Source organism: Sparus aurata, chromosome 4, assembly GCF_900880675.1.
Source record: "Sparus aurata chromosome 4, fSpaAur1.1, whole genome shotgun sequence".
Lineage (NCBI taxonomy): Eukaryota > Metazoa > Chordata > Actinopteri > Spariformes > Sparidae > Sparus > Sparus aurata.
The window spans coordinates 28,093,719-28,118,822 of record NC_044190.1 but is presented as its reverse complement, the minus strand read 5'-3'; the positions used below and the strand labels follow the sequence as shown (position 1 = coordinate 28,118,822).

The 25,104-nt window shown below is 39.5% G+C and overlaps 1 protein-coding gene across 2 annotated transcripts in view; it reads left to right on the top strand.

The window, feature by feature from the left end:
• syt9a (synaptotagmin IXa) overlaps positions 1-24,742 on the top strand; it is a 28,962-nt gene extending 4,220 nt beyond the window's left edge. Inside the window, exons 2-7 of one of the 2 annotated variants that reach the window (XM_030415232.1) lie at positions 6,606-7,101; positions 8,126-8,681; positions 17,874-17,994; positions 18,085-18,256; positions 18,488-18,617; positions 23,075-24,742. In XM_030415232.1, coding sequence (XP_030271092.1) covers positions 6,606-7,101; positions 8,126-8,681; positions 17,874-17,994; positions 18,085-18,256; positions 18,488-18,617; positions 23,075-23,143 — 1,544 coding nt within the window. In that variant the 3' untranslated portion in view covers positions 23,144-24,742. Of the gene's footprint in view, positions 1-6,605; positions 7,102-8,125; positions 8,682-17,873; positions 17,995-18,084; positions 18,257-18,487; positions 18,627-23,074 lie in introns of those variants that run through there. The other variant, XM_030415233.1, reaches the window with a different exon arrangement.
• The last annotated feature ends 362 nt before the right edge of the window (positions 24,743-25,104 follow it).

The window sequence follows — 25,104 nt, the reverse complement described above, 5'->3', positions numbered from 1 at the left end:
CCCTTTAAGCCCCAAGCCAATTTTTTAGGCCTCTGCTCGAAAGTTGCACATCCATAATAAAATCAGTATATCTCTGCAACCATAAGGTTTATTTGAATACTTCGAAGTTTGATGTTTAGTTGTTTATTTGAGTAGTGTTTGGGCTGTGTTTGGGTCATGTAAACATGTTTTTTATACGTTGTAGCCCAGCTTCTGCTGTTTAATTTGATATAAAATATGACTATATTCTTTCATAATTAGTGCAGTAGTGGCTCTGTGGTTGTTCTGTATGTCTTGAAGCCCCCCAATTGGGGGACCTTGGGGTTTGAACAGTTAAAGGAGACATATGCTCATTTTCAGGTTCATAATTTTATTTTGGGTTACTACTAGAATAGGATTATATGCTTCAATGCTCAAAAAACACAGTCTGCTCCGATTGGTCAGGTCACACATGTCGGAGTCAGCACCGCAGTGCTAAATCAATTCTCATCTGCCAAAGTGGCCACTAAGCATAAATTATGCAAATGTGTGATATGGTGACATAGTATGATGTCACAGATTTAAAACTTTCTTTTTAGCAAACTCAGTGTTTTAAAAGTAGCGATTTTTTATGCTATCGCTAATTTTCCCCATGCACTCCATTGAAACTAAGTTTGACCCGAAAACGAAAATACGGTAAATCTTAAAAGTGCCTCTTTCGTCGTAATTATGCTTTTACACGAAGGTTTGACTCATATACATTCACACAAAAAAAAGCCTAAGTTGCATTTTGGCGAGAGTTTCATTTTAAGGAGCAGTGTTCTCTGTGGGAGAGAGAAGCTTCTACTGGTGCAGACTTTGACCTTTTTCACTGTCAAGACTTTGATGCACAGGAACCTAAAAAACACGAAGGAATGGAAAAGAAAAAAACATCATATGTCCCATTTAAACTTTATATATTGCTGTCAGCTGTGAAACCGGAGGGGATTAGTGTGCAGCTTTGTAAGGCAAAATAAAAGTTATCATGGGCACTGCCAAGTAACTGTCATGCATTTGGTTTGGCTGTCAAACTGTTTTATACAGTGTTTGGAAACCAGTCACTGTACAGTATCCCATCTGGTGGTTTCACTTTATTGTCAAAACCCTTCAGAAAGTCAGCTAAAAACATGTGGCATGAACATTCTTAATCTACTTATTACAATACTCATATGTTTAATATGATTATCATGTTGAAACTATATCAGAGACCATTTCTCACGAAATTCTGCAGTTTTGGCAAACAAAGGGTGACGCTGTGCTAAATGATGTGAGGGTGGAGTTAGCCTGGAAAAGCGATGATTAGTGTCGCTACTGAAATGGGATAATTTTTACTCATTAGTACAATCAAAGCAATTACACTGATTATACACTCATTTAGTTATTATTTTCCCTACAAATCCTCGTCAACGTTGACTGTACATACAGGCATGGACACAAAATCCCCTGGATTATTACTGTAGGCAACTAATGGCATGTTGCACAGTCAGCACAGAAACTGGGCACATGTCTGTATCGCTGCCCTCGCACAGAACGAGGCCCAGCCAATAATAGACACGGTTAGCAGACTGATGCTATTTAAAAAAAAAATAAAAAAAAAACACACTGTGCAAAAGCCTGGACTTTACAGATTTCAGAATTACCTTAAAGATGGAAAAAGTCAACTGCAGGAATGCTCGTAATGAGTCAATAGCCAACATGTAGAGTAATGACAGAGGGGGTTCGGCATCAATATTGCATAAACCATCACTGGACAGGCTATTGTAAGATAGGATGCATCTTTCTTCTCCACATACAATGTCTGTCCTCCCAGCTTCAAACCGTCTTCTCCCACAACAGTTGTTGCTGGGCAACAGTTCATTCCTGCACATGAATATTAACATGATAATAAAACAATGTTCAATTACCTAAGAACTGAGTCATTTTTCATTTTGGTTTGTCAGCATTCCTTAGCATCATAGGAATATATAAAAGAAAAATGACCTCAGTAAATTTCACTAAAGGTCAATAATGTGGTTACATTAAACAGTTGCATGTAACGCACTTCAAAATGTGACAGCAGTGATACAACACTTAGAAATGTCACCCCACCTCATTGGCTAAAAATTATCATGTGAGCATTTCAATATTTGAATGTCCAACACAAGCAGCAGAAGCACCAGTATCAACTCTGACTCCCTGACTCTGCTTGTGAGCTGATAAGAGGCAATTCATTCATGTCTGACATAAAAAAAAATAATAACTAAAGGGAATGAAAGGATGGGATCAGACTTTTATTGCAAGTTTGTCCTAACACAGTAGGCCCACTCACACATGAACATTGAAAGAGTCAGTGGTGGCTGACTTTCTGTATTAGATATGATGTGATTGCAACTCTGTGGTCCTCCTCCATACAGAACTACATAACATTGTTCAGACAAACCTAACATGATGCTTCAACAGTCTGAGTTAGTCAAATCAAGTGGCTGCTGTCCAAAGTTCCCAGTCCTATTTTAGAACAAAATGCCTTCTTTGTGTTAGCTTCCCTCCACCACAGCAGAGCAAAGAAACACTGTCAAAGGAAGCATTTGGATAAATTTTCCTCAGTGGACCATATGTTTGGAGGACATCCATTTATATTATCTAACTCAGTGTGCTGAAGCCTCATTTTTAGTTTTGGCTGAACTTAAAAATACATTTCTGCACAGGGTGGACCATAGAAGTTCCGTAGGGTTTTCCCCTGTCTCACAGTGGAAGGATCACTCTGTCGATAGCTTGGAAAGGAGGAATGACATATGTGAATATTGTGTTATTGTAGACTTAAGATTATATTAGAGGGCGAAAAGTAGGTGAGAAAAAATTAAAGGGGGCATTTGTGTCATGTCATGAACAGAAATTGCAGTACCAAGCGATAAATTAACTCTTTGCTCCTGATGTCTAAATGGGCTTGGCTGGCATTAAAGCGCTTCGAGGTTCAGTACAATATACATAATGCTGTTATTATTTTACAGCACTATCATTATCTGGTAATTTCAAAGCAACTGGCGGTTATATTTTGCCCTCCAGTGGATGCATATGTGAAAGGTACTGCTTAAGATTAGATTCAATTAAGATGCAGTGGACACTGTATCGCTCATGTGCAGACTGTGTTGGCGATAGATAACAGCTACTCATGTTGTGAACTGCATTCTGCTCTGCTGTTATCGTGTTGTCGAGTGATTACACAGATCATCGCCCAGTCTTTTTCTTTGCCTCAAAAACTCACAAATGCATAGGAGCATGGAGAGTGAGGGGGCACAGCATATAGAATGTGCACATCTTTGACTTTTTCATTAATATATTACATATAGTGAGATAGTCTTGAAAAGACTAATCTCAGAAATGTACTACAGATGAAGTCTTAAGAGAGACAACAACATCTTTATGCAGTTTTTTTCACAGCAAAACACACTGCATGACATTATTTTGTAGAACTAATCAAAAAGCCATTTCTTTTTTATTTCGCGTCATAAATCCTGTTCAGGCTCTGTGTTATTCAGCTGCGCACCACTGATACCAGATCACTGTGAACAAAGAAGTTTCTTGACTTCAAAAGTATAGATCATAGAAAAATGTGATTACTATCATGTTGAATGTTGTATTTCTGATGTAATATGGGCAATTTTTCTACTTATAGTCCTGTTTATAACAATTTACATAATGTGTTAAGACTTGAAACTAAAATTACATCAATGATATGCTTTAAACCTAAATGAAAAAGTAACGTGCACCAGTGCAATCAGTGTGAAAAGTTAGGTTTGCAGCCCTGCCTCTAACCGCCAATATACATTGACTGAAACTAATTTTATGAGAATTAAACTTTATGAGAATTCATGAGAAAACATGATTTTAGACTAATGGCATGTTCCACAAGTGGGCTACAGAGAGGTCTAGGAGAAAAGACTACAGTAGATTTGCATGTGTTTTGTACGGAAGAGGATTAGGGCCACATGTGAATTTTTTTTTTAGTTCTGACTTTAAAGTCAGAATTCTGAGAAAAAAGTCAGAATTCTGAGAAAAAAGTCAGAATTCTGAGATTAAAGTCAGAATTCTGACTTTTTTCTCAGAATTCTGAGATTAAAGTCAGAATTCTGACTTTTTTCTCAGAATTCTGACTTTAATCTCAGAATTCTGACTTTTTTCTCAGAATTCTGACTTTTTTCTCAGAATTCTGAGATTAAAGTCAGAATTCTGACTTTTTTCTCAGAATTCTGAGATTAAAGTCAGAATTCTGACTTTTTTCTCAGAATTCTGAGATTAAAGTCAGAATTCTGAGATTAAAGTCAGAATTCTGACTTTTTTCTCAGAATTCTGAGATTAAAGTCAGAACTCAAAAAAAATTTACATGTGCAGACTTCTGACTTTATTCTCAGAATTCTGACTTTTTTCTCAGAATTCTGACTTTAATCTCAGAATTCTGACTTTAAAGTCAGAATTCTGACTTTAATCTCAGAATTCTGAGAAAAAAGTCAGAATTCTGACTTTTTTCTCAGAATTCTGACTTTTTTCTCAGAATTCTGACTTTAATCTCAGAATTCTGACTTTTTTCTCAGAATTCTGACTTTAATCTCAGAATTCTGACTTTAAAGTCAGAATTCTGAGAAAAAAGTCAGAATTCTGACTTTAATCTCAGAATTCTGACTTTTTTCTCAGAATTCTGACTTTAATCTCAGAATTCTGACTTTAAAGTCAGAACTACAAAAAAAATTCATGTGTGGCCCTAATCCTCTTCCGTAGTTTTGTATCTGTGATTGATGTTGATTGTACTTTTTACACAGCACAACCCCTCCCAAATTCTAAGTAAGTCTATTATTCGAGTTTTTCCCACCAGTTTATTCACAGGATTCATAAAAAGGTAGTTGAACTGATCTCAAACACAAGTAACACTACTTTCATCACATGTGCAAGACTGATTGTGGCGGTAGGGCAGGGTTATCACTTCATTACCTGTCTACATAATGTGTTTAATAATGAATGAGGTCGAGCTAATGAATACAGCAAAAAAAAAAGAAAAGAAAAAAAGGTCTATGGGATCTGAAGAATGGGAAGTGAAGCCAATTTCAACAAAACACAAGGGTTAAATATTGATAATAAAGTCCTCCCTCTATTTGCTGATGATATAAATGCTTTTGAAAAGTAAAATGCATCACAAAGAGTCACAGATTTCACCTCGACACTGTTGTCGCAGCAGCCTCTGTGATTTATCTTTCAAAGAATAATTCTTTCAGGGAAAGTCACCCACATCTTGTGAGCAGAGATGATTCAGAAAGCCCTCGATGACTCTGTCGGTTCACACCTCACCTCTCTCTCCGTGGCGACGCTCACACCCTGTGCTGGCGTAAACAAATGCACTGCAGGAATATTCAGTGTCAGGCTTTGAATCCATAAACTCTTGAAAGACTGGAGCCTGGTGTGATGCTCCTGAAAAACTTTTTATACTCCCACACCCACTGCTTCTTTTCTTGCCCACAGGAACATTAGCATAAGTGTATGTCGTGCCTGAAAGTTACTTTTATTTTGCTGGAACATGTCTGGCTTCTGCAGCAGACTTGGTGGGTCTGGTTGGGTTTTATTACATGGCTAGACAACAGTAGCGGACTCAGGATGTTTGAATGGCAGGAGCAAAAAATAAAACGGGCACCACATGTATGCAGGGGTGTCATCAGCGTAAAGCAGAAAGTCATGATATATTTCTAGTGAGGAGAGGGCACTTCCCTATGTTTAGTCTGCTGTAACCTAGAGGCAACTTTGTCATTTTATCTACTGTAGGGGCATCCAAGAGTCCACCAGTGCTAAAAAACCACCAAAGAGTTTAGAAGGCAATTTTGATTAAATGTATCTTCTAATTCTGACTGCTTTAAAGGTGACTTCAACATGAATGTATCTGTTTTGTGTTACCGGCATACTCTACTTGACACGTATATGCTGACACGTTTTTCATTTTTAGATCCATATTCATTTGTCTACACAGTGTAATTCACAGTTGTAGTCACAGACTCAGTATGAAAAAGGTTGTAACCTCAATTTACTTTACTAGTTTAAATCCACTCCTTTAGAATACTGCTGTAAGCAATTTATATTGTTGTGACTGAGAAACTGCTCAAGCCCTTGACAGTATTCCAGTACGTCAGTGAGAAAGCATATAAAGGCTAATGCTGCTTTTGTTTCAGCACACTTTTCCTCTGTTATCGGTAAAGCACCGGAATTACAGCGGGGGACAAAATCCACTTGGGAAGCAGATACAGAATGAGGCTCCACGGGATAATTAAATAAATGTAGCTAATCCTAATTAATCTTGTCAAGATTCTTTGTAACAGTAAAGAAAAGAAGAAGAGGAAATCTTGCACGGAACTAACTCTGCAGTTATAATAAATCAAGTTTTCGTAAGGTAGTTTGAAAAAGCTTGATTTGTCAAAGAGGTGAATGAAAAATCAGCCTAATATATTACATACCTATGAGTGTTTTTGTATTGAGACTGATAAAATAGGGGTTTTGATACAACTTAATATTTGTTGCTAGTGATGTTGATCATAAATTCACTGTAAAATCCTTATTCCTTCTTAATCCTTCCTTCTCTCTTGTCCCCCTCTCAGATATATCGGTGAGTCTGCTGTCACTCGTCGTGACTGCCTGTGGCTTGGCCCTGTTTGGTGTCTCCCTCTTTGTTTCCTGGAAGCTCTGCTGGATACCATGGAGGGAACGCGGGCTTTCTCCCATCACCAAGGAGCCCCACGGGCACCTCAACCCCACCATGAGCCCTCTGCCCTCGCAGCTGGCACCCAGACAACCGGTTTACACAGCCGTGGACCCTCCGGCGCACAACCGCCGTGAGTCATCGCAATGCTCCATCGCCAGAGAGCCCACTCCTGTGGCGTCAGTGGTGTCAGTGGAGGCTCCGGTGACCCCTGTGTCGCCACCACCTGTGGTCTTGGCCACACCAGAGGCAGCTATGAAGATCAGTCATACATCTCCAGACATCCCATTGGATGCCCAGAGTAAAAGCCGGGAGAATGGGGTTCACACAAACCCTCGTATGCAGAGGCAGACCACTGAACCCCCACCCTCTGGTCATCCAATATCTGAAATGGGGTCAGTAGAAGATTTTTCTTTCCCTGGTATCTTAATAAGAGCTAATGCAGTTGTCCTTGAAAGTTCCATATCATACTAGTTTTAAACATCTGACAGGTTTTTACAGACCTGGGATTTATATTTACGGCGGTGCTGCCACACTCAGAAACTATGGGGTGAGCCAAATTGTACAAAATGCCAATTTATAAGTAATTGGTTATGTATAAACTGTTCATAATCTTATTAAAGTGTCTAGTCGAGCATTATTACATCCTTTACTTTGCAACTTAAGTGTCCATTTCTTTAAGGTCCCCCCTCTCAAAAAGCCTAGTCTGCTCTAATTGGTTAACGCTCACAGGCCTGTGCAGGCACCCACACCTTGTTTCCACATCAGCTCAGTTGGTGTTTTTGCAGTGTGCTTGGGGCACCTCTGAGGGCGTTGCAGTATCAATGTGACATCACAACTTAACAGAAGTCCAAATTACTTGTTGACGGCACAGTTTGTGAATATGCACCACACGTAGATTGACCGTTTTGATACTCTTACAGTACAGTGCAGTTATAATACTTCTAGATATGACTATAATAAAAAATGACTGGGCAGACTTGCTTTTATTAGAATTTGTGACCTTTAAGGAACTTGTAGAACTTCTACTTCTATTATACTGTAACATATATCGGTTTCTGACCTGATCAGCGCTTGTCTGCATCTCTGTCTCTGTCTCTCAACACTACTGCCAGATGCAATAACATCAGACAATTCTGAAAAACCTTGTTCAATGCCAACATTTTTGTAAAGGTAATCTCAAAACTACATTTTGTTCAAACTAGGAGATTGTGAGTTATAGTAATAAAATTATGAATAACATTTGTTAGTGTAACGCTGGTTTCAGTTAATAAAGAGCAAACATCAATTGCAAGTGTGTTACAGCACTTGAACTGCATGAGGGCTGGCCACACTACACACCTATTTACCAGCTGGATCAGCCTGTTGATGCTGTATGATGATGTTGTCCTGTCTGTTTTTGATTTCCTCTGCCAACAGACAAGGGTCCATACGTAGACATATGAACCTGTCTAACCCAGACTTCAATGTGGCTCAGTTCCAAAGGCAGGACTCCCTCACTGGGATGGGGCTTGGCCTCGGTCGCCTCAAACCTGAGCTCTACAAACAGCGCTCCCTCGAGGGAGATGAAGGCAGTCGCAGGGGCGGGGGCTGTGGGCGCCTCCACTTCATCCTCAAATTTGACTGCGACCTTGAACAGTTAATAGTTAAGATCCACAAAGCAGAGGACCTCCCAGCCAAGGACTTCTCTGGTACCTCTGACCCTTATGTTAAGATCTACCTGCTCCCCGATCGTATGACCAAGCACCAGACCAAGGTGCACCGCAAGACGCTAAACCCTGTGTTTGATGAGGTCTTCCTGTTTCCAGTGGCGTACTCTGAGCTTCCCACCCGCAAGCTGCACTTCAGTGTCTATGACTTCGACCGCTTTTCACGCCACGACATAATTGGCCAAGTGGTTGTGGACAACTTCCTGGATCTGGCCGATTTCCCCCGGGAGACAAAGCTCTGCCGGGAAATCCAATACGTGTCTACGGTGAGTCAGCGCTGTTCATGTTCAGATACGTCGTGTTATATTGAAATTATTATTAATGCAAAAGGCAAAGGCCGTTTTATTAAGTTTGACAGATTTGTTGCAGCTTTTATTGAGAGTCTTTCATTTCAGCACAGTCTGCCTCTAAATGACAGTGTCATAAACAAAGTAAAGTTGCAAACACGCTGAGCTGTCAGCTCGGAATAAATGAGCTCGGAATAAGTTGGTAGGTGAGGTGAATAGGTCTCATCTTCAATGTCTTCAATGCCCATGCCAACAAAACATCTTAGGCATCTGCACTGACGTAAAATAACTTTCATACATTTGGTTTTATTCCCCTTGAGGAGCAATGTTTTGAAAATGTGCTCTGTCAGGGGGGAGCAGTGATTTCAAACAATGAGCTCCTCCTAGACACAGATATTACTTTTATTTGAGATAGCTGTCTGCTGTTATTACTGTAGACTTTAAAGCCAGTTGATACAAGTGAAGGCCTGAGAACCACTTTCATTTGGTAACACAGTCAACGCATTTACTTTACTACTTATCTAAAGTCAGTGCCTTCTACATTGTAAATGTATGTAAATTTAATCCAGGGTTAGACTGCCTAAAGTCAACAGGATTTTAAGCCTTTTGCCATGTTAAACTGTGTGCTTGTCTGTGTTCTTATACATCTATCTTTTCTGAGGACCAGTTTTAACCCCAGTGAGGTGAGGGGTATAAGGGAGAGGGGGAAGTATAGGGAATATCTGTCTTAAAACTGACTTGAGTATTGAAGCTGGTACTTGCATATGACGCCACCAGTGTCATTACTACTTGCTTTACCAACCATCTTTCTTGCTACCTCTATCCACATAAATCAGAGCTTTTTATTGTGTTTCTGACTGCTCCTTTTCAGCGATGCTTTCTACAGCTGATATCTGTACAGATCTATTGTTTGACAGACAATATGTGCAGATATGTATGGGTGTACGCTTCCAGTAATTGCTTCATTGACAGGCATCTCTGTGTGTGAGCTTAACAAGTTCTAATTTGCGATTGATCCCACGTTTCTCATGGCATGCCACAGCACAGTAATGAGACTCCCTGCCATTGATTGCTGCAGACATGTCATTCCATCCCAGGTAGGTCAGGAAAGCCGGATCAATGAGGCGCAACTGTATAAAGAAAAAATTTGAATTTTTCATTTTTCTTTACAACATGGGTTTAATATTCATAGCTTCAGCCCTTGGTTGTATCTGTTTCGAATTACATTTTACTTGCCAGGGTAATTGCCAAGATCTGCCAAAAAATAACATAACAAACACAGACAGCCAGTCAGACCGTCAGTAAACTGTGAACCCATTTTCTCTTGCAAATAAGTTTAACCTGCCTGACTGCTTGGATTTGCTGCCTGGTTGGATTTTATTTTTAGCAGTGTTCAGGTGTTCAGAACTATCCCTTGCGAACACAATGCTATCATAACCAATAGAATTGATGTTCCAAGTTGTAATTTACCGTATAGCTTTTTCTCTGAGACATCACTTTGACTTCTGCTGAACTGAAACGGGAACCACCTGACAAAATTTAGCAACTAGTAAGTCACAACATTTACAACAGTAAATAAAGGATCATGCATCGGGCTATATGTGACTGAGCAGCTGTATGTGTCTGTGTATCTAATATGCAAGGCGTCCTCTACCTCCACTGGTGTCCAGGTTTCTCCTCCTGCAGCCCTCATCCTCGCTGCATATGCAAATGACTTGACTGCACTGCAGCCATTTCAGTTTAATGAGCTTTGTCCCTCAGTAACCTGAATTTGTGTGCCTAACTGATCCAACTGTCAATCCAGGCTAAATATAGCTGCTGCTGTAATGTGATGTATGGAATTTTTAGTCAGGGAAAGAAATCTGTTAAAAAAAGAATTGTTTTCTGCTTTGAGAGAGAGAAGAGAAAGCTGCATCGTTTAATTTCCCTATTAATCTTCGGAGTCATTCATGCTTTCAGTCAGAGTAACTGCTCTGTTGTGTATCATTTTCTGTGTATGAATCTTATTATAGCATCCAGATGGCAGTCTCGCTGTACAAGAGCTGAAATACATCAGAAAGGCATCTGTTGAACATGTTTTGCTAGTGATGATTTGTGTAACAGCCATGTAATAATAGAGAACTGTCTGTCTGAGCATATCTTGCACATTTGGTTGCAAGATAGATTGCACACATGTTATTTATATAAAATCAACACGCTTAAACATTTTGCCCAGAAAGCAGCTTAGTTATAAATATAAACACTAAAAAACATCAGCATCAACCAGAATGTGGTCAATAGTCCTGTTCATGGGTTGAGCTGAGAACTACACTATACAATTTGAGATATATCACATTCTAATGTCATCAAAGAAAGACAAAGGAAAACACTCTGCACATAACATAAATAGAAAGTGAGGTATCTGGAGGGCAACACATTCTGATCTACTTAGGTTAGATTCAATCATGACTGATCTACTTAGTTTGGATTCAGTCATGACTAATTGATTTTCATTGTGTGAGTGAAGGTCCAGGGGTTGGCTTCCAGCTGTGAGGGGCCAAAGGTTAACAGACGATAAAGTGCTTAGCTAAGTTTGACCTGCATCCAAATTGTGAGAGATGCCTAACACAGGTCAAACTCCTCTTTTAGTCTATTGGATAATTTGGCAAAGGGACCAATCAGAAGAAGTGGGTGTACTTGAGAAGGGACTCTAAAAAGGCCCTCACAGGAAGAACGAGAGGGTGGCACTTGGTAGATCTCCTAAGATCGAAGGCTGATAGGAGTTCTGATAGGGCAGAGGGCGAAGCATTTTGGCATTGCTTTTTCCAGAGATTTGATAATATCAGAAAGCGGCCGCTTCTGATCCGGACGCAGGGCTCCAGATTCTGTTTCAATAAAGATTGCTCTATCATTCCATCCAGCCTTGCCTCCGCATAATTCTTTTATCATCAAACTACACACTGACACCTTTGAGGAGGAAAGCCCAGAAACTACAAAAGCAAGATATATACAATGTAAATACACAGTGCAAACTATACTATAAACAATAATAATCTATACAACTATACAAGAAATAAATAGTTCCTATGAATGTGCAATATCAGAACCAACATGTACATATGAGTGTGCAATAATAGAACCACAGGTAATATAAATAGATAAATAGACTTTAAAGAACCTATAATGTGCAGATGTAAACATGTTATTTGAGTTTCACAATCACCCCATGTGTAGAAAACTTACCTCTACCAAACCCTGGAACAATCTGAAATCAACTTTGGCACTTTAAAATTTGAAAGGTTAAGGAAATGACCAATGAAATGTTGGTCCCTGTCAGGTTGCCTACGTGGCTGAAAATCACCAGCAAAGCTTTTTTTCTACAAGGAGCCACCAGCAAGTTAAGATAAAACTTCACTGTACATGTCGGTTTTAAAGGTTTGCGAGCTAATATTTTGTATAACCTTGCTGATGAAAAGTGTAACGTCCCAAGGTTTTGGCAGAAACATCCAGTTAGAGTCTAGAGTTATACTAACAGACCTTTTTGTTTGTTCATTTCCAGAAAGGGAACAATTTTCACAAAAAGACTGTGTGACACATGGCCAGCATTCTTTTGCTTCAAAGCACTCAAGGAAGTGCTGTGTAATATAATAAACCCTACATTATAATAAAAGTGAATACTCTGCCTGAGGTCAAACTCTGCCCCATTGTGAGAGGAACACTTCCCACAGACCTTGAAAAGTAATATCTAGGGCCAAGCCAAGCAAAATAGGCATCTGCAAGGGAGCTGCAGATCAGCCATCTGTCACGGCAGCTAGTAATGAACAACCAGGCCTCCAAGCAGAAATAGTTTACCTTCTTGTTTCTGAAAATCATTTGTTAACAGTTCATACATTTAAATGAATAGTTTCTATAATGATACACATGTATTGTCACCATTAAGCAGGGTGAGTGGCTCTTCTGGTTTAAAGGCTTAGGCACAGTTGACATAATTCCATTTTTGGAATTTATCGTTGAGAAGCAATGATCACAGATGTGTAATGTTCAGTGTTCTCTGAAGCTGACATGGGTTTGTAAGTTATTTTTTGTGTGCCAGATTAATGTAGCTTTTGTTTAGTTTTATTGAAATTCATACATCTGATGATTTGCTCTTGTTTTTCAAATGTGTGACTTCAGTAATGAGCTTGTGGCGTGGTGTAAATCTTTCTATTCTGTGGGCTTCTGGTTGCAGTGAATACCAGTTTGCCAGCCAATGGTGTGACACACAAAAAGTCTAACAAACACTGTTCTGCAGACCATTAGCAGCTTCCTACTCATCGCCTCAAAATATTTTATTTCTGCCTTTTTCTCTCTTGCTGTCTGTCTTGTCTCTCTCTCTATCTCTCTCTCGCTCTCACACAAACACACGCACAACATAATGTATCCTCCTGCTTCACCTAGATGCTATATTTGTGCAACGTGCGAGCACTGAGAAGGAAAGGAAGGTTGCATGGATCCCTCCAACAGTCTTCTTTGTTTGACCACACTTGCCGCATTGAAATGTGGTGTAGCTGCGCAGCCCTTCACACAGTGTAAGCCATTTTTATATATACAGACATCATAACCCTACTTGGCATCGAGAAAGGCAGCAGCTGTGTCCCACTTTCTTGATCCATTCCAATTCTAACTGGGTTCTGCCTACATAAAAAGTTAACAAAATAAGAAGTACATTTATAGAAAATGTCAATTAAAAGAGTATATTCATTTAAATTTTGACTGTGGTGTCAAATGATACTATGGCCTCACAGTAAAGTGCACATAAGAAAAGGGAGCAGTAGCTGCAACCTGAAAAAATGAAGACTTTTGAAACAGCTTAAAAAATCTCTCACTTAATTTAATTAGGTGCAGCTGAGTAGTTGATTGATGTTTGCTGACACTTGCATCATTTCCTCGACTCAATTAAACGTCGCTAAGCTCAACTTTATTTATAGGGGTCTTTAAACAGAACATAATTGACAAAGAACAAGGAAAAGTATTGCTAAAAAAATGCTGTGATAGTTTTTTGTAAGCTTCCTGAAAAGCAAACCATGTGACTTGTGTTTGTGTGTCACGTTGTTTGTAGTGTGTGGTACTGTGTGTTGTGAGGGCATTGGCAGCTTGAGGAGCAGCAGGGTGACAAGTTTAGAGTGCTCTCTCTCCCCATGTTTGTAGTTCCAGGGTCACCATGTGTTTCTCACAGGCCTCAGCCTCTAATGAGCCCTATAAGTTCACAGGAGTGAAGTGCTCCAACTTGACAGGTAAAGGGGTTGTACAGAAGTGAGTGACTGCTTCCCTCCAGCACCCTCAGCACTGTTTGGAAAAGGTAGAGAGCCATGCTCAAATGTGATTTCTTTGACCGCTATAACAAAGCAAAGTCAAGCAACAACACTCTAACCTATGGCCGAACTTGCCCTGATTAGCTGAGCGAGTACATGCATATTTTAGTGTTCGTCTCTGCAGGTCGAGCTGCCATGCCGGTAGAGTTTGTTACAGGGTAAAAGAACACATTCTCCTTAGAAAAACGACCATATAAATCGAGCAGCTGCCTTTACGTTATGTTTGGTCTTAGGCTGGGACCTTCTAGCTGCTAACAGCTGTAGAGGAGGAAGTGGAGAAATAGTAGAAAGGAGGACAACTGCTCACAGGTAGGGAGACAGGGTTGGTGAACGGTTTAAACAATGACAAGACTGTCATTCAGGTAACTGCTGTTAGTGTCCATTGTAAATCCAAATGTCGATGGTGAGTTTGTTCAACTTGTTTTGCTTGACGTAATGTAAGTTACCATGGTGATGTAGGTGCGTTTGTAACACGTACGTTTTCCTAAACCTTAAAAAGTATATTCTCGCCTAAACAAGTATTTCCTTTCAATTAAACTTAACCAATTATTTCTTGTGATTAAACCTAACCAAGTATTTCTCTCACCTAAGCCTAACCAACTTTTTCTCTTGCTTAAACCTGAGTATTTGGCTTGATTAAACCTAACCAAGTAATGTTCTTGCCAAGACCTTAACCATGTAATTTTCATTCATAAACCTAACTAGGTATTTCTCTTGCCTAAGCCTAACCAAGTCTATCTCTTGCCTAAACCTAACCAAGTATTTGTCTTGATTAATCCTAAGCAAGTAATGTTCTTGCCTAAACCTAACCAAGTCCATACAACAAAGGTGCAGTATGTGGGTTGCTGTTACACTGCCATACAACAGCCATGTTGTTTTGGTAATGAAACATGTTATTTTGGGAGACACTGACAATTGACTGATTGATTTTCAGTCTTTTAGGTGTGAAGGTGTTGGGGCAAAAGCCTGTCTGATATAGATCACAATGATATTACTGACATGTGCACTTGTGGTTTTATGTAGCTATCATTTTCATTAGTTTCCATTTACTTATCTGATTTTGGGTCCATATTTGCATGAAATTAAGAGACATGAACAGTCAGTGTTGAGAAAAATGAGATGCCGAGAAAAATGACATGAGGATATTTTTCCTGTCATGAGGCAGATGGAGACTTGAGGGGAATATTGATTTTGACAGAAGTATTGATATTTTGTGTAAACTCTAAACGTCTTGCTGTTTTGTGGGACAGTGCTGTCACTTCTGCCCCTTCGTCATTGATTGTCAATCAGTGTCGCCCAGTTAGAGTGGAATGGTAAGTGACAGCTGGTGATGGGGACCAAATATTCACAGTATCTGGTGTGTTCCATTCTCACACTGTGCAGTTTTTAATTTTTTTTCTATTTCACACCATTGAGCTCACACACACACACACACACACACGCACACGTGCACACGGACACACACACACACACGCTGCACACACAGACGCTTGCACAAATGCTTGTTCTCAAACATTTGCACACATTCCCCACACACACATAAACAAGCTAATCATCTCTGGACACCAGTGCTGGAGAGGTAGGGCGTTGTGTATGCGATGCAGTAGAGCCAAGTTTGTTCTAATCACTGTACAGATTCATTGACTTAATTGATATGGGGGATAGAATTATCATTAAGTCATGATTGCCAGTGGGAAGGAGCATATGGTTTTGTTTCATTGCCAGATTTGGCTCATTTAGCTCTGCAGAGACAAATTGATGGAAGAACGTGTTTTTTATGATTCTGAAAATTCAAACTACAGCTTTATAATATATTATCATTATGTGTGGCTTTTTTTTTTATTGTTCATTTGATTTAATTTATCATTTTGGTGGATGCTTTTGGCTTTGATGTGCCACGACAAACAAGTGCAGTATGTAGTCACAATATTTGCACATACTGCAATCCTTGAAATTTGGGACAGTCCTTATCCGAGACTTGCAGTGTGACATTTTGACCTGTACATATTAAACGCCATTTGTTGCCTAAGGGGGATCCCGGAGCACATGAGACGCGGCGCTAATCTTTTGTCTTCCCACCTGTATCTCGAGCGTGCACATAGACCGTGGACCATGAAGCATGTAAAAGCCCACAGGATCCTTCTGGGATGTGAATGTATTTTCTTTTTTTCTGGTGGCTTTGCCAGTTAATCCATCATGCAAATGAAAATGCCTTATACCATAGCCTCATTGAATACTTGATCCTGATTGTAACAAAAGAGCCACACCAAGATACAGGGCGATTTAGGGTCTCAGGGGAGCAAGTCTTAGACTCTTTTTCTTCCTCTCGCTCCCTCTCTGCCTCGCTTTCCCCTCGCTCACACACAGATTGCAGATAAAAACAAGTGCTACATCACAGAGGAGGACTTTTATGCTTAGCGACGCTGACAGAGAGGACAAGAGAAGACTGAATTCTTCTTAAAACAAGCCCAGAGAAAAGAGTGCGGACATCGAATATGATAACTATTTTATCCATACCTATTTTCATAATTAAATTATGATTTAATTATATTTCTGCAGACTTGCTAAGCTAAAAGATTGATAATACAATTGTGTGTATCATGGCACTGTGTCTCATTCTATGCAAAAGTTTATCTCCTCTTTTTTCTAAAACATTAATTTATGTTTTAAACTAATTAATACCCGGGGCTCCAGTTGAAGTTCTACCTAAATTGAAAAACGATTTTCTCACGCAACGAAGCTCAAACAACAAAGATCAATCACCTGACAGTGTCTTAGTGTGTGACGCTTACCCAAGGCTTTCTGCGGAAAATTGAATGCCATACGTCATTGATCGCTCCCACCAGCAGATAGCCAACAGATATGTCTCTCTTAATAAGTGAAAAGCAATTACATTTCTGTCCCGTTCCTGTCTACGAGGTGTGATCGGCCACAGTCAGCACACCGAACACATCGTTCAGCTCAAGCAGACTAAATTGCTAAGATAAGTGTGTATTTCAAATGCATCTCAACTCGTATAGAGAATGGACTGTTTCCCGAGGTAAAACCAAGTTCAGATTAAATGTTTTATTCGTCAGTTTCATAATGCTCACATATGAGCAAATTGCTGTTCTCCACATCAACAATATTCAACAGAGGCCATAACAGAAAGTCACGAAATGAAAAAGAAAAAAGTCCCTAAATGTCTTTATAAACAGATATGAAAACATTCTACTTTTCACACAGTACAAGGATCATTTCAATCTGCTTTAGTCTCCCGATATACTTGAGATGTCGTTATCTCATTATCTCCATCCCACTTAATGGAGCAGCTCTACAAAATCAATGTGGCACCATAGATTCTTAGTTCTTGTTGTTTTATATGCAGACACTGATTAAATTCTCCGAGCTTGCCGTTGCAAATGATTACACTGAAAGTTGATAACAGGTGGCAGCCCGATGCAAAATACCAGCGTTATCTTCCCGACACGCCGGTTTATCAGTGAGAGATTCTACTGTAGGAGTTGTTGTCTTCACCAGACACGTTTGTGTGCTTTCCTGGTTCGCACGTCTTTACCGGAGATATTTTAAGAGCAAGTGATAAGTGAGTTCTGCCTTCCCGGGGCTGAACAGAATGTCTGATGAAATGTGGGAGGCTTTTATTAGAGCGATGTGACAGAAGTGAGTGTTCCTTAAGAAGAAATGTGTTTCAACCCTGCAACTAAATGTCAGACGAACGCAACATTAGTCTTCACATTTGGCTGGTACGCAGTACTACAAAGCAGCAATGGTCGATACAAGAATTTGTAATAAAACATCAGGAAAAGTCTTTTAGCAAAATTTGTTTTGTGTTGTCTTTCAGGATAACGTGGACCTCGGCGATCTGATGTTTTCGCTCTGCTACCTGCCCACTGCTGGCAGACTGACCATTACCATGATAAAGGCTCGCAATCTCAAGGCCATGGATATCACTGGTGCATCTGGTAATTACAAACTGATACCGTCTAGATGTACGGAGTGTCACTGAATGAAAATGAACATCCTCCCACTCTGTTTCTCTCACTTTTTTCTAGATCCATACGTGAAGGTTTCACTCATGTGTGAAGGTCGCAGACTGAAGAAGAGAAAGACATCGACGAAGAGGAACACTCTGAATCCGATCTATAACGAGGCCATTGTCTTTGACGTCCCCCCAGAAAATATAGAGCAGATCAGCCTTCTGATTGCAGTGATGGACTATGACCGGTTAGGAGTTTTATACAAGTCGCACGGCATTCTGAAACTCTTTTGCATGAATCGTTTCTAATTTAAACTTGCTGCAGGACAGAAAAGGATGGATTGTTTTCATTGTAATGATGCTGGAAACTCTAACTCTATTTCTGTTTGACAGTCTTCCAGTTGTTTGTCATCATTATTTTTGGAGTGCAGGGTCAGTCGCGATCACATTATTCCTCTACCTCTCTCCTGCTCCCACAGTGTTGGCCATAATGAGGTCATCGGCGTGTGTCGAGTTGGCAACGATGCGGACAGCCTCGGTCGAGACCACTGGAGTGAAATGCTCACATATCCTCGAAAACCTGTCGCCCACTGGCATCCTCTTGTTGAGGTGAGGTGACCTTACTCTGATGGCTGTGACATGTGTGTCCATGCATGCGCAAGGACCAGATTTGGAGCATGAACACATTTTTGTACTTGCGGAACACAACACTGTCAAAAATGTTGTGTAGCTCTTCCACTTGCTCTCAGGCCAGAGCTGAAATGAGATTCGGGTACATGGTTATAATCAGCCCTCAAACATGAGTCCAATTCAATCAAATGTTTCAGTCAAGAGACAGCTCATGTAAAATGTTCAATGTATGTCAAGTAGCAAACAGAAAGCACACAATATGTAGATTTCCAGGACTTAAAGTTCAATAAGTTAAAGCCTTACTTAGCTAAGTGAAAGATGGCAAACTAATGGATAGCTGACATTTAAGTAAAAGCGTTGACAAGAAAAAAAAAAGTATGAGCAAAAAGATTAGAGAGAGGAAAAAAATACACTGTTTTCCCAAGGCTGGAGAGGACTGCAGGATAAAAAAAAAATGTGTAAATGAATTAATGATTATGATTATCACTGCCCAGTCATTAAGGCACAGTGGGCTCATTAGTATTCAGTGATACAGTAGCGTGTTGTTACAGGGAGGCTGTGAAAACATTTTTGGTTTCAGCTGTAATGGAAAACTGGCTTTAAGCTTCTAAACATCAAAGTGAAAAGTAAAAACAGAGACATTCTGCCCTGTGATAGAAGTGAGGAGCCTGGACAGCCCAACAACTTAAAGGAGACATATTTTTTCAAATGTTCAGGTTCATGATTTTGTTTTGCGTTACTACCAGAACAGGTTTCCACACTTTAATGCTAAAAAAACAGATGCTGCTGCAGCTCTGCATTCCACATCTGTGTTAGCTCCTGTCCTTTTAAGGCCCATCCTCCTGAATACCAAGTCTCATCTGATTGGTTGGCTCACACACACCTGAGCCAGCGTCGCTAACGACAACAAAGGTGCTGTGCTAAATCAATGCCAAACTAACCGGTTAGGCTTATGCAAATGCATGATGTGGTACTAATGCCTATTGGTGTTTTTTTCTGGGAGAGGGCAGCTCCAGTTGGTGTGGACGTTTCAACTTCCAAGACCTTCTACATGCTTAAGAACCTCTATCTACCTCTCACACAATGACTGAAAAAAAGCACAATATGTCTCCTTTAACATATCTGCTTTAATAATAAAGATTATGCGGTTCCCTTCAAAAGGTCCACAAAGGGTGATTGTTGTGCTGACTGATTATCTGAAAGTATCTGGATTTGATGGCGGACACATAACCTTCTCTCAATTAGATCACATCCTTACATGTGCAGTACCTGGTGTACAAATTGTTCTTAAAAGAGACATAACAGGTCCCTCCACAGGAGAGACCCCTTGTCTTTAAGAGTGTGCCACTTAATCCTGTCTTAGTCTTCATCTAATTTTTTTTTGAGAGTGCAGTGGGAAAGGGAGAGGGAGACAGTGTAGACAAAGCTCTGACATGATTGAGCCCCAGGCATGTGGTTCCAGACGAGAAGCCACTCAGCTCTCTGAGGGCACTTCATGCTTCTAATATGTGGTAAATTAAATAAATGCAATATGCAATTACCCTAAACATCCACCCTTGAATACTAAATATTTACTAGTGGATGAGGCAGAGTGCTGAGAGAGAATGAAGCCGCTCTTCTGAAATCAGGAAAAGACAAAGTCATGCAGAGAAGTTGAAAGATGGCACTGCTGACCTGTGCGCTCAGCTCGAAAAAAAAAAGAAAAAAGTCTTCATTGTGTGCATTTGTGCGCACATCAAAGCTCTGCAGCTGAAAAATACAAAGAGACAGCGGGAGTCAGCGGAAAAAAAAAAACTGGAAATTGTCTTTGTCATGTTTCTTCCAGGGCTATTAGAGTATGTGGTCCTTTGAAATCTTCATTGGAGCCTCAAGAAACTGCTTTCATTATTTACTTCCTCGCAGTTCATTTCAGTCAAAGTCTTCACGAGCTTCCCTTCATCTTCACGCCACTCCCCAAAAAACTGCAAAGCGCTGAAGTCCTAACACACAGGCAGGTTTCAAACACAGGTCTGTTTACATGTCTGTTTGCCAAGTAAGCCACTTTGTCTGTAAAGGCTTTATGTTTTTGCCTGCAGTTGGCAAATAAAACAGTCGCAGTGGCGCAGACTCTCCCAATAGAACTGCCTGAATACATAAATAAGCCAACTCCCAACAATCTAAAATAAAACAGGCGACACCCATTGATTGTTATGCTGCCCAATTCACAACTCTGTAGGTGGTCCAACATTTAGTTGGAGGTTCCAAGATGAAAAGCTGGGATAAAGATTTTTTTTTTTTAAATATTGGCTCTGGTTTGATTTATAATGACTGTGCATCTGCTTACATGACTGTGTGAGAGATGAGCTTGGTAACACTTTCTATGAAGGTCATGTCTATATGCATTATGAGCACATTCATAAGACATCATATTGGATTATAAGACTTTATAAGACTCTTTATTGACAGTTTATTACAAGAGTCATGAAGAATTATAAGAGATGGACATGATATATAGAGTTTAACATATCTCCGGGCCAAAGTTACATTAGTGTTTGAACCTGAGCTCTGGGTTACACAGCACATCCGAACAACCATAACTTTCATAGACGAATCAGAGTGAGCGATTTACAGCTTTGGCAACTCAGTGTTGGCTGAGTGACAGCAGCATAGATGGAGTAGCATTAAAGATGGTTAGACATTGGCCCTGAAGGAGGCATATTATGCTCATTTTAAAGTTAATTCTTTTTTGGGGGGGGTTTGTACTACAATAGGTTTATATGCATCAATGCTCAAAAAGCTCATCAGTTTTCTCATACAGTCCGTTGTTGCTGCACAATATTCCCCCTCCATCTGAAATGCTCTGTTTTAGCTCCCGTCTTCTTTAACAAGCTCCTTCCCAATTACCCAGACTGCTCTGACACGTGTCTGACCCGGCACCACGAACAACAATAGAGCGGCTCTTGCTAAATCAATTCTTGGTTACGACAGAAAAGAATTCTGAGTTGGCCGCTATTGTGGGAGCAGCTGAGAAGTGCACAGGTTCTTCCTAATTAACAAGACATCATGGTCGAAAGCAACGTAACATAGAGAGTAAAGATATAAATAGAGAATTTGTCACTTCCGAGTGGAGACACCACTGCAGTAATGGTGACTTGTACCTGGATTTGTGTATAAAGTCACATAGAGGACTGCTCTAACAAATCATTGCAAATTATTATTTTTAAGTTTCTGAAAGGGAATGATGTTTTAAAAACACCATTAATGTGCTAGAGCATGACTTTGTGAGCTTCGAGTACAGTGACAGAACCGCACACGGAATTGAATGATGCTATAACACAAACATGAAAGCTTAATGTGCAGTAAGAATAAAACGGCAAAATTCCCGGTGGTTATACACACCTCTTCACGTTTTGATCAAAACGGACGATATAAGCAAGTGTTCATGCATGACTACCCTTAGCAAAAAGTAGTATACTTGAAGTTCATTTTATTAAGTATGCTTGAGAATAAGTATAGCAAGTATACTATGGACCATGTACTTGTAGCATACTAGAAAGTATACTAATTTAATACTTCTTCGGACTAAATTGGAACATTTTAAGTTCATAAAAGTATACTTTAAGTATACTTTATAAGGTCATTTTAAGTTTACAGAAGTATACTTTCAGTATACAACAAGTATACTCCTCTATATACTACTAGTGTACTAAGTATATACTTCTACTCCACATTTTAGTTTATTAACATGTAAGTTTATAACAGGGGTAATACCTCAAAGCAAATTTGTATAGTGAAAAAGCTTTTTATTCTGCTAAATTAAATGTAAGGACAACTCAATGGGTCAACCTTTTTCCTGTACTTACATCAAGATATTGTAAGTGTTAGCGCTTGTAATGTGGCAAGCTTTAGTAAGAGATTTACCATTTATTACCATATATTCCAACAGCTTAACAGAAGGGAAGTCTCTACCGGAAAACACCCCTTCACTCACGGTGCCAACATTTTTATCATCTTTGTTAATTGACACAATTCAACGACATTACAAGGATGTGAATTAACCCACAACCGTCTTACACATCATCTTATTCACAAACACATTCACGAACCATAATTACACCAACAACAACAGAATACCCAAGAGTCTTTGCGCCACAGTCCACAGTATACTAAAGTACAAGTATAGGCTTTAGTATTAGTCTTAAGTATAAGTCTAAGTATTAATGTATTTAGTCTTAGACTATTCTTTATACTTTTCAGTATAAGCCAAGTATACTTCACTATGCTTTTCTTAAGTATATAAAATGTAGTACATAAAAAGTACACTTCAAGTATACTACCTCAGTTTTAGTATAAAATAAGTATACTTGTAGTACACTTGAATAAACTACTTTTTGCTAAGGGTATTAACATTTGTATAAACTGCTGTGACATATCCTCTGCTTGACTCTCCTTTGCAGTACCAGGGGACCACAGGAAGTAGCCAGGGCGGATCCTGCAATTCTCTGAAGACGCCTCCTTCTCCGTAGCCTTGAGCAACTACTCACACAAAGGGCACCAATCAGCCTGAAGCCTCAGCTGTTACGGTTGGACCTTTGGAGTAGTGCTGCTGAATGCTGCACACATACGGTCCTAAAAAGAAGAAAATGTCGATACAATTCTATAGAAGAGAGAGTAAGACAAGAACTGAGCTTTGCTCGGCGGGATCAGTTGCATGTTCAATGACCACAAAGATGGATGTTTTCTTTTCTATAATATCCCATGAGAAAAACAACAGGCGTGTGCAGACATTTTAAGTCTGTGCTGTTCCTGGGTTTATACAGTAGTTACTGTTTTTTACATAGTCTTGTTACTTGTTTTAATGAGGTGAGTCTGTATTTGCACAATGTACTTACAACCAGTTGAACTGCCATATTGTTTTTAATTTTGGTGGTGAATTGGTGCATGAGGTCATGATTCGGTGGGATATCTTCTCCTGGTTTTGTTAGTTTTCGTTTCTACTTTTGGGAAATACGATGTGTCGTTCTGTCGATTGACGTGTAGTGACGGTTCATTTCTAAACAAAGTATCTGTATGCAAATATGTTAAGTGTGATCAATAAATATTATTCCATTAAAAAAAACAAAAAAAAATCAACCAATGTTGATCTCCAACCAGTTCGGTTTTTGTCTGAATAACAAATTTAATTGTGCAGTATTTTTTTTTTGTTTGATTTAGTTATTTTTTGTTTGTCTTTAAATTCAGGAAATAAGAAAACATACTGTCTGATTCTCCTAGCTCTAAATGGTGGACAACTAGAAAAAGTGAAACAATAAAATATGAAATTAAAATCTTGAAAAGACTTTGGAAAAACAATTATATCGTGAGAAAGAGCTGTAATTTATGTTTGAAGCATGTCAATTCTATTACTGTAAAAGATAAGTGTATTAGAAATAAAATCCATGGCAGCCAAGTAGATTTCTTAAAAAGGCAAGAAATGCTGCTTGCGTGAGCAGATTATGTTTGCCTGTGGGCACAGCTCTGAAATGAAACTCTGCCATTAGCAGCTATTTTAAAGCAGTTTGGAAGAAGAAAAAAACAACAACTTGGAAATACATTATCACAGCACACATTTGCAATGGTTCCTTTGCAGTGAGCAATCAATTTATTTTTTTAAAACATGCACAGGATTGGAAGCAGAAGCGCTCAAATGTGTTGGCAATTTGTTGCTCAGCATTAAACTGTGGGATTCAGAATGACCCTCCAGACACTGATGGATGGGCACAGTGTGTTCTATGGCTCTGTTTGTCACATAAACAGGAAGTGATTTTCAAGTTTTATCTAATCCATTTACATCCAGGGGTTTGCTGTGACTCACCGGGAGAGTAGGAGAAGTAGTAGCAGTCACGCAGAACTTAATAATCCTGTTTAATATGTTTCCCCCCATTTTATTCCTTTTAAGAAAAGCCAGGTCCCTTCATACTCATGACTCGTTTTGTTTGCATAAATTGCTTACAACCAGCACTTCTCTCTACGGTGCCTACAGTGATGTTACATTAAGGCTTCTGCTGTTCTGTTTGCCTTGTGTTTTGGTGAGAGGGCCGGGCCTGGCGGTGAATTCAAGTTACAATAAAATGTTGTAACTGCAATAAAATGTCTTTCATTTATTATTACATGCACAGCCTTATGTCCTTCAGGCTACATTCGGTATAGCAAGTGCTGCTTTTTAATGGTGCGTTCGAAGGTGCAGTAAACACAATTTCTGGAGCAATCGTATTTTCAAACAACCAGAGGAGAGAGACTTTCAAATATCAAAAGCAATTATCCACTTACATTACCTATTTCGCCAATGAAATCCCAGCCACTATACGATTTCAAATCCAGTTTGGTGTAACTAGTGCATTGCCCGTAGGAAGCATGTATTCCTATAGAAAAGTGGGAGGTTCAGTAGCTTTTTCATGGATGGCAAAATGAGGTTGTGTTTGAAGGTGGGACGTCAGGGATATAACTT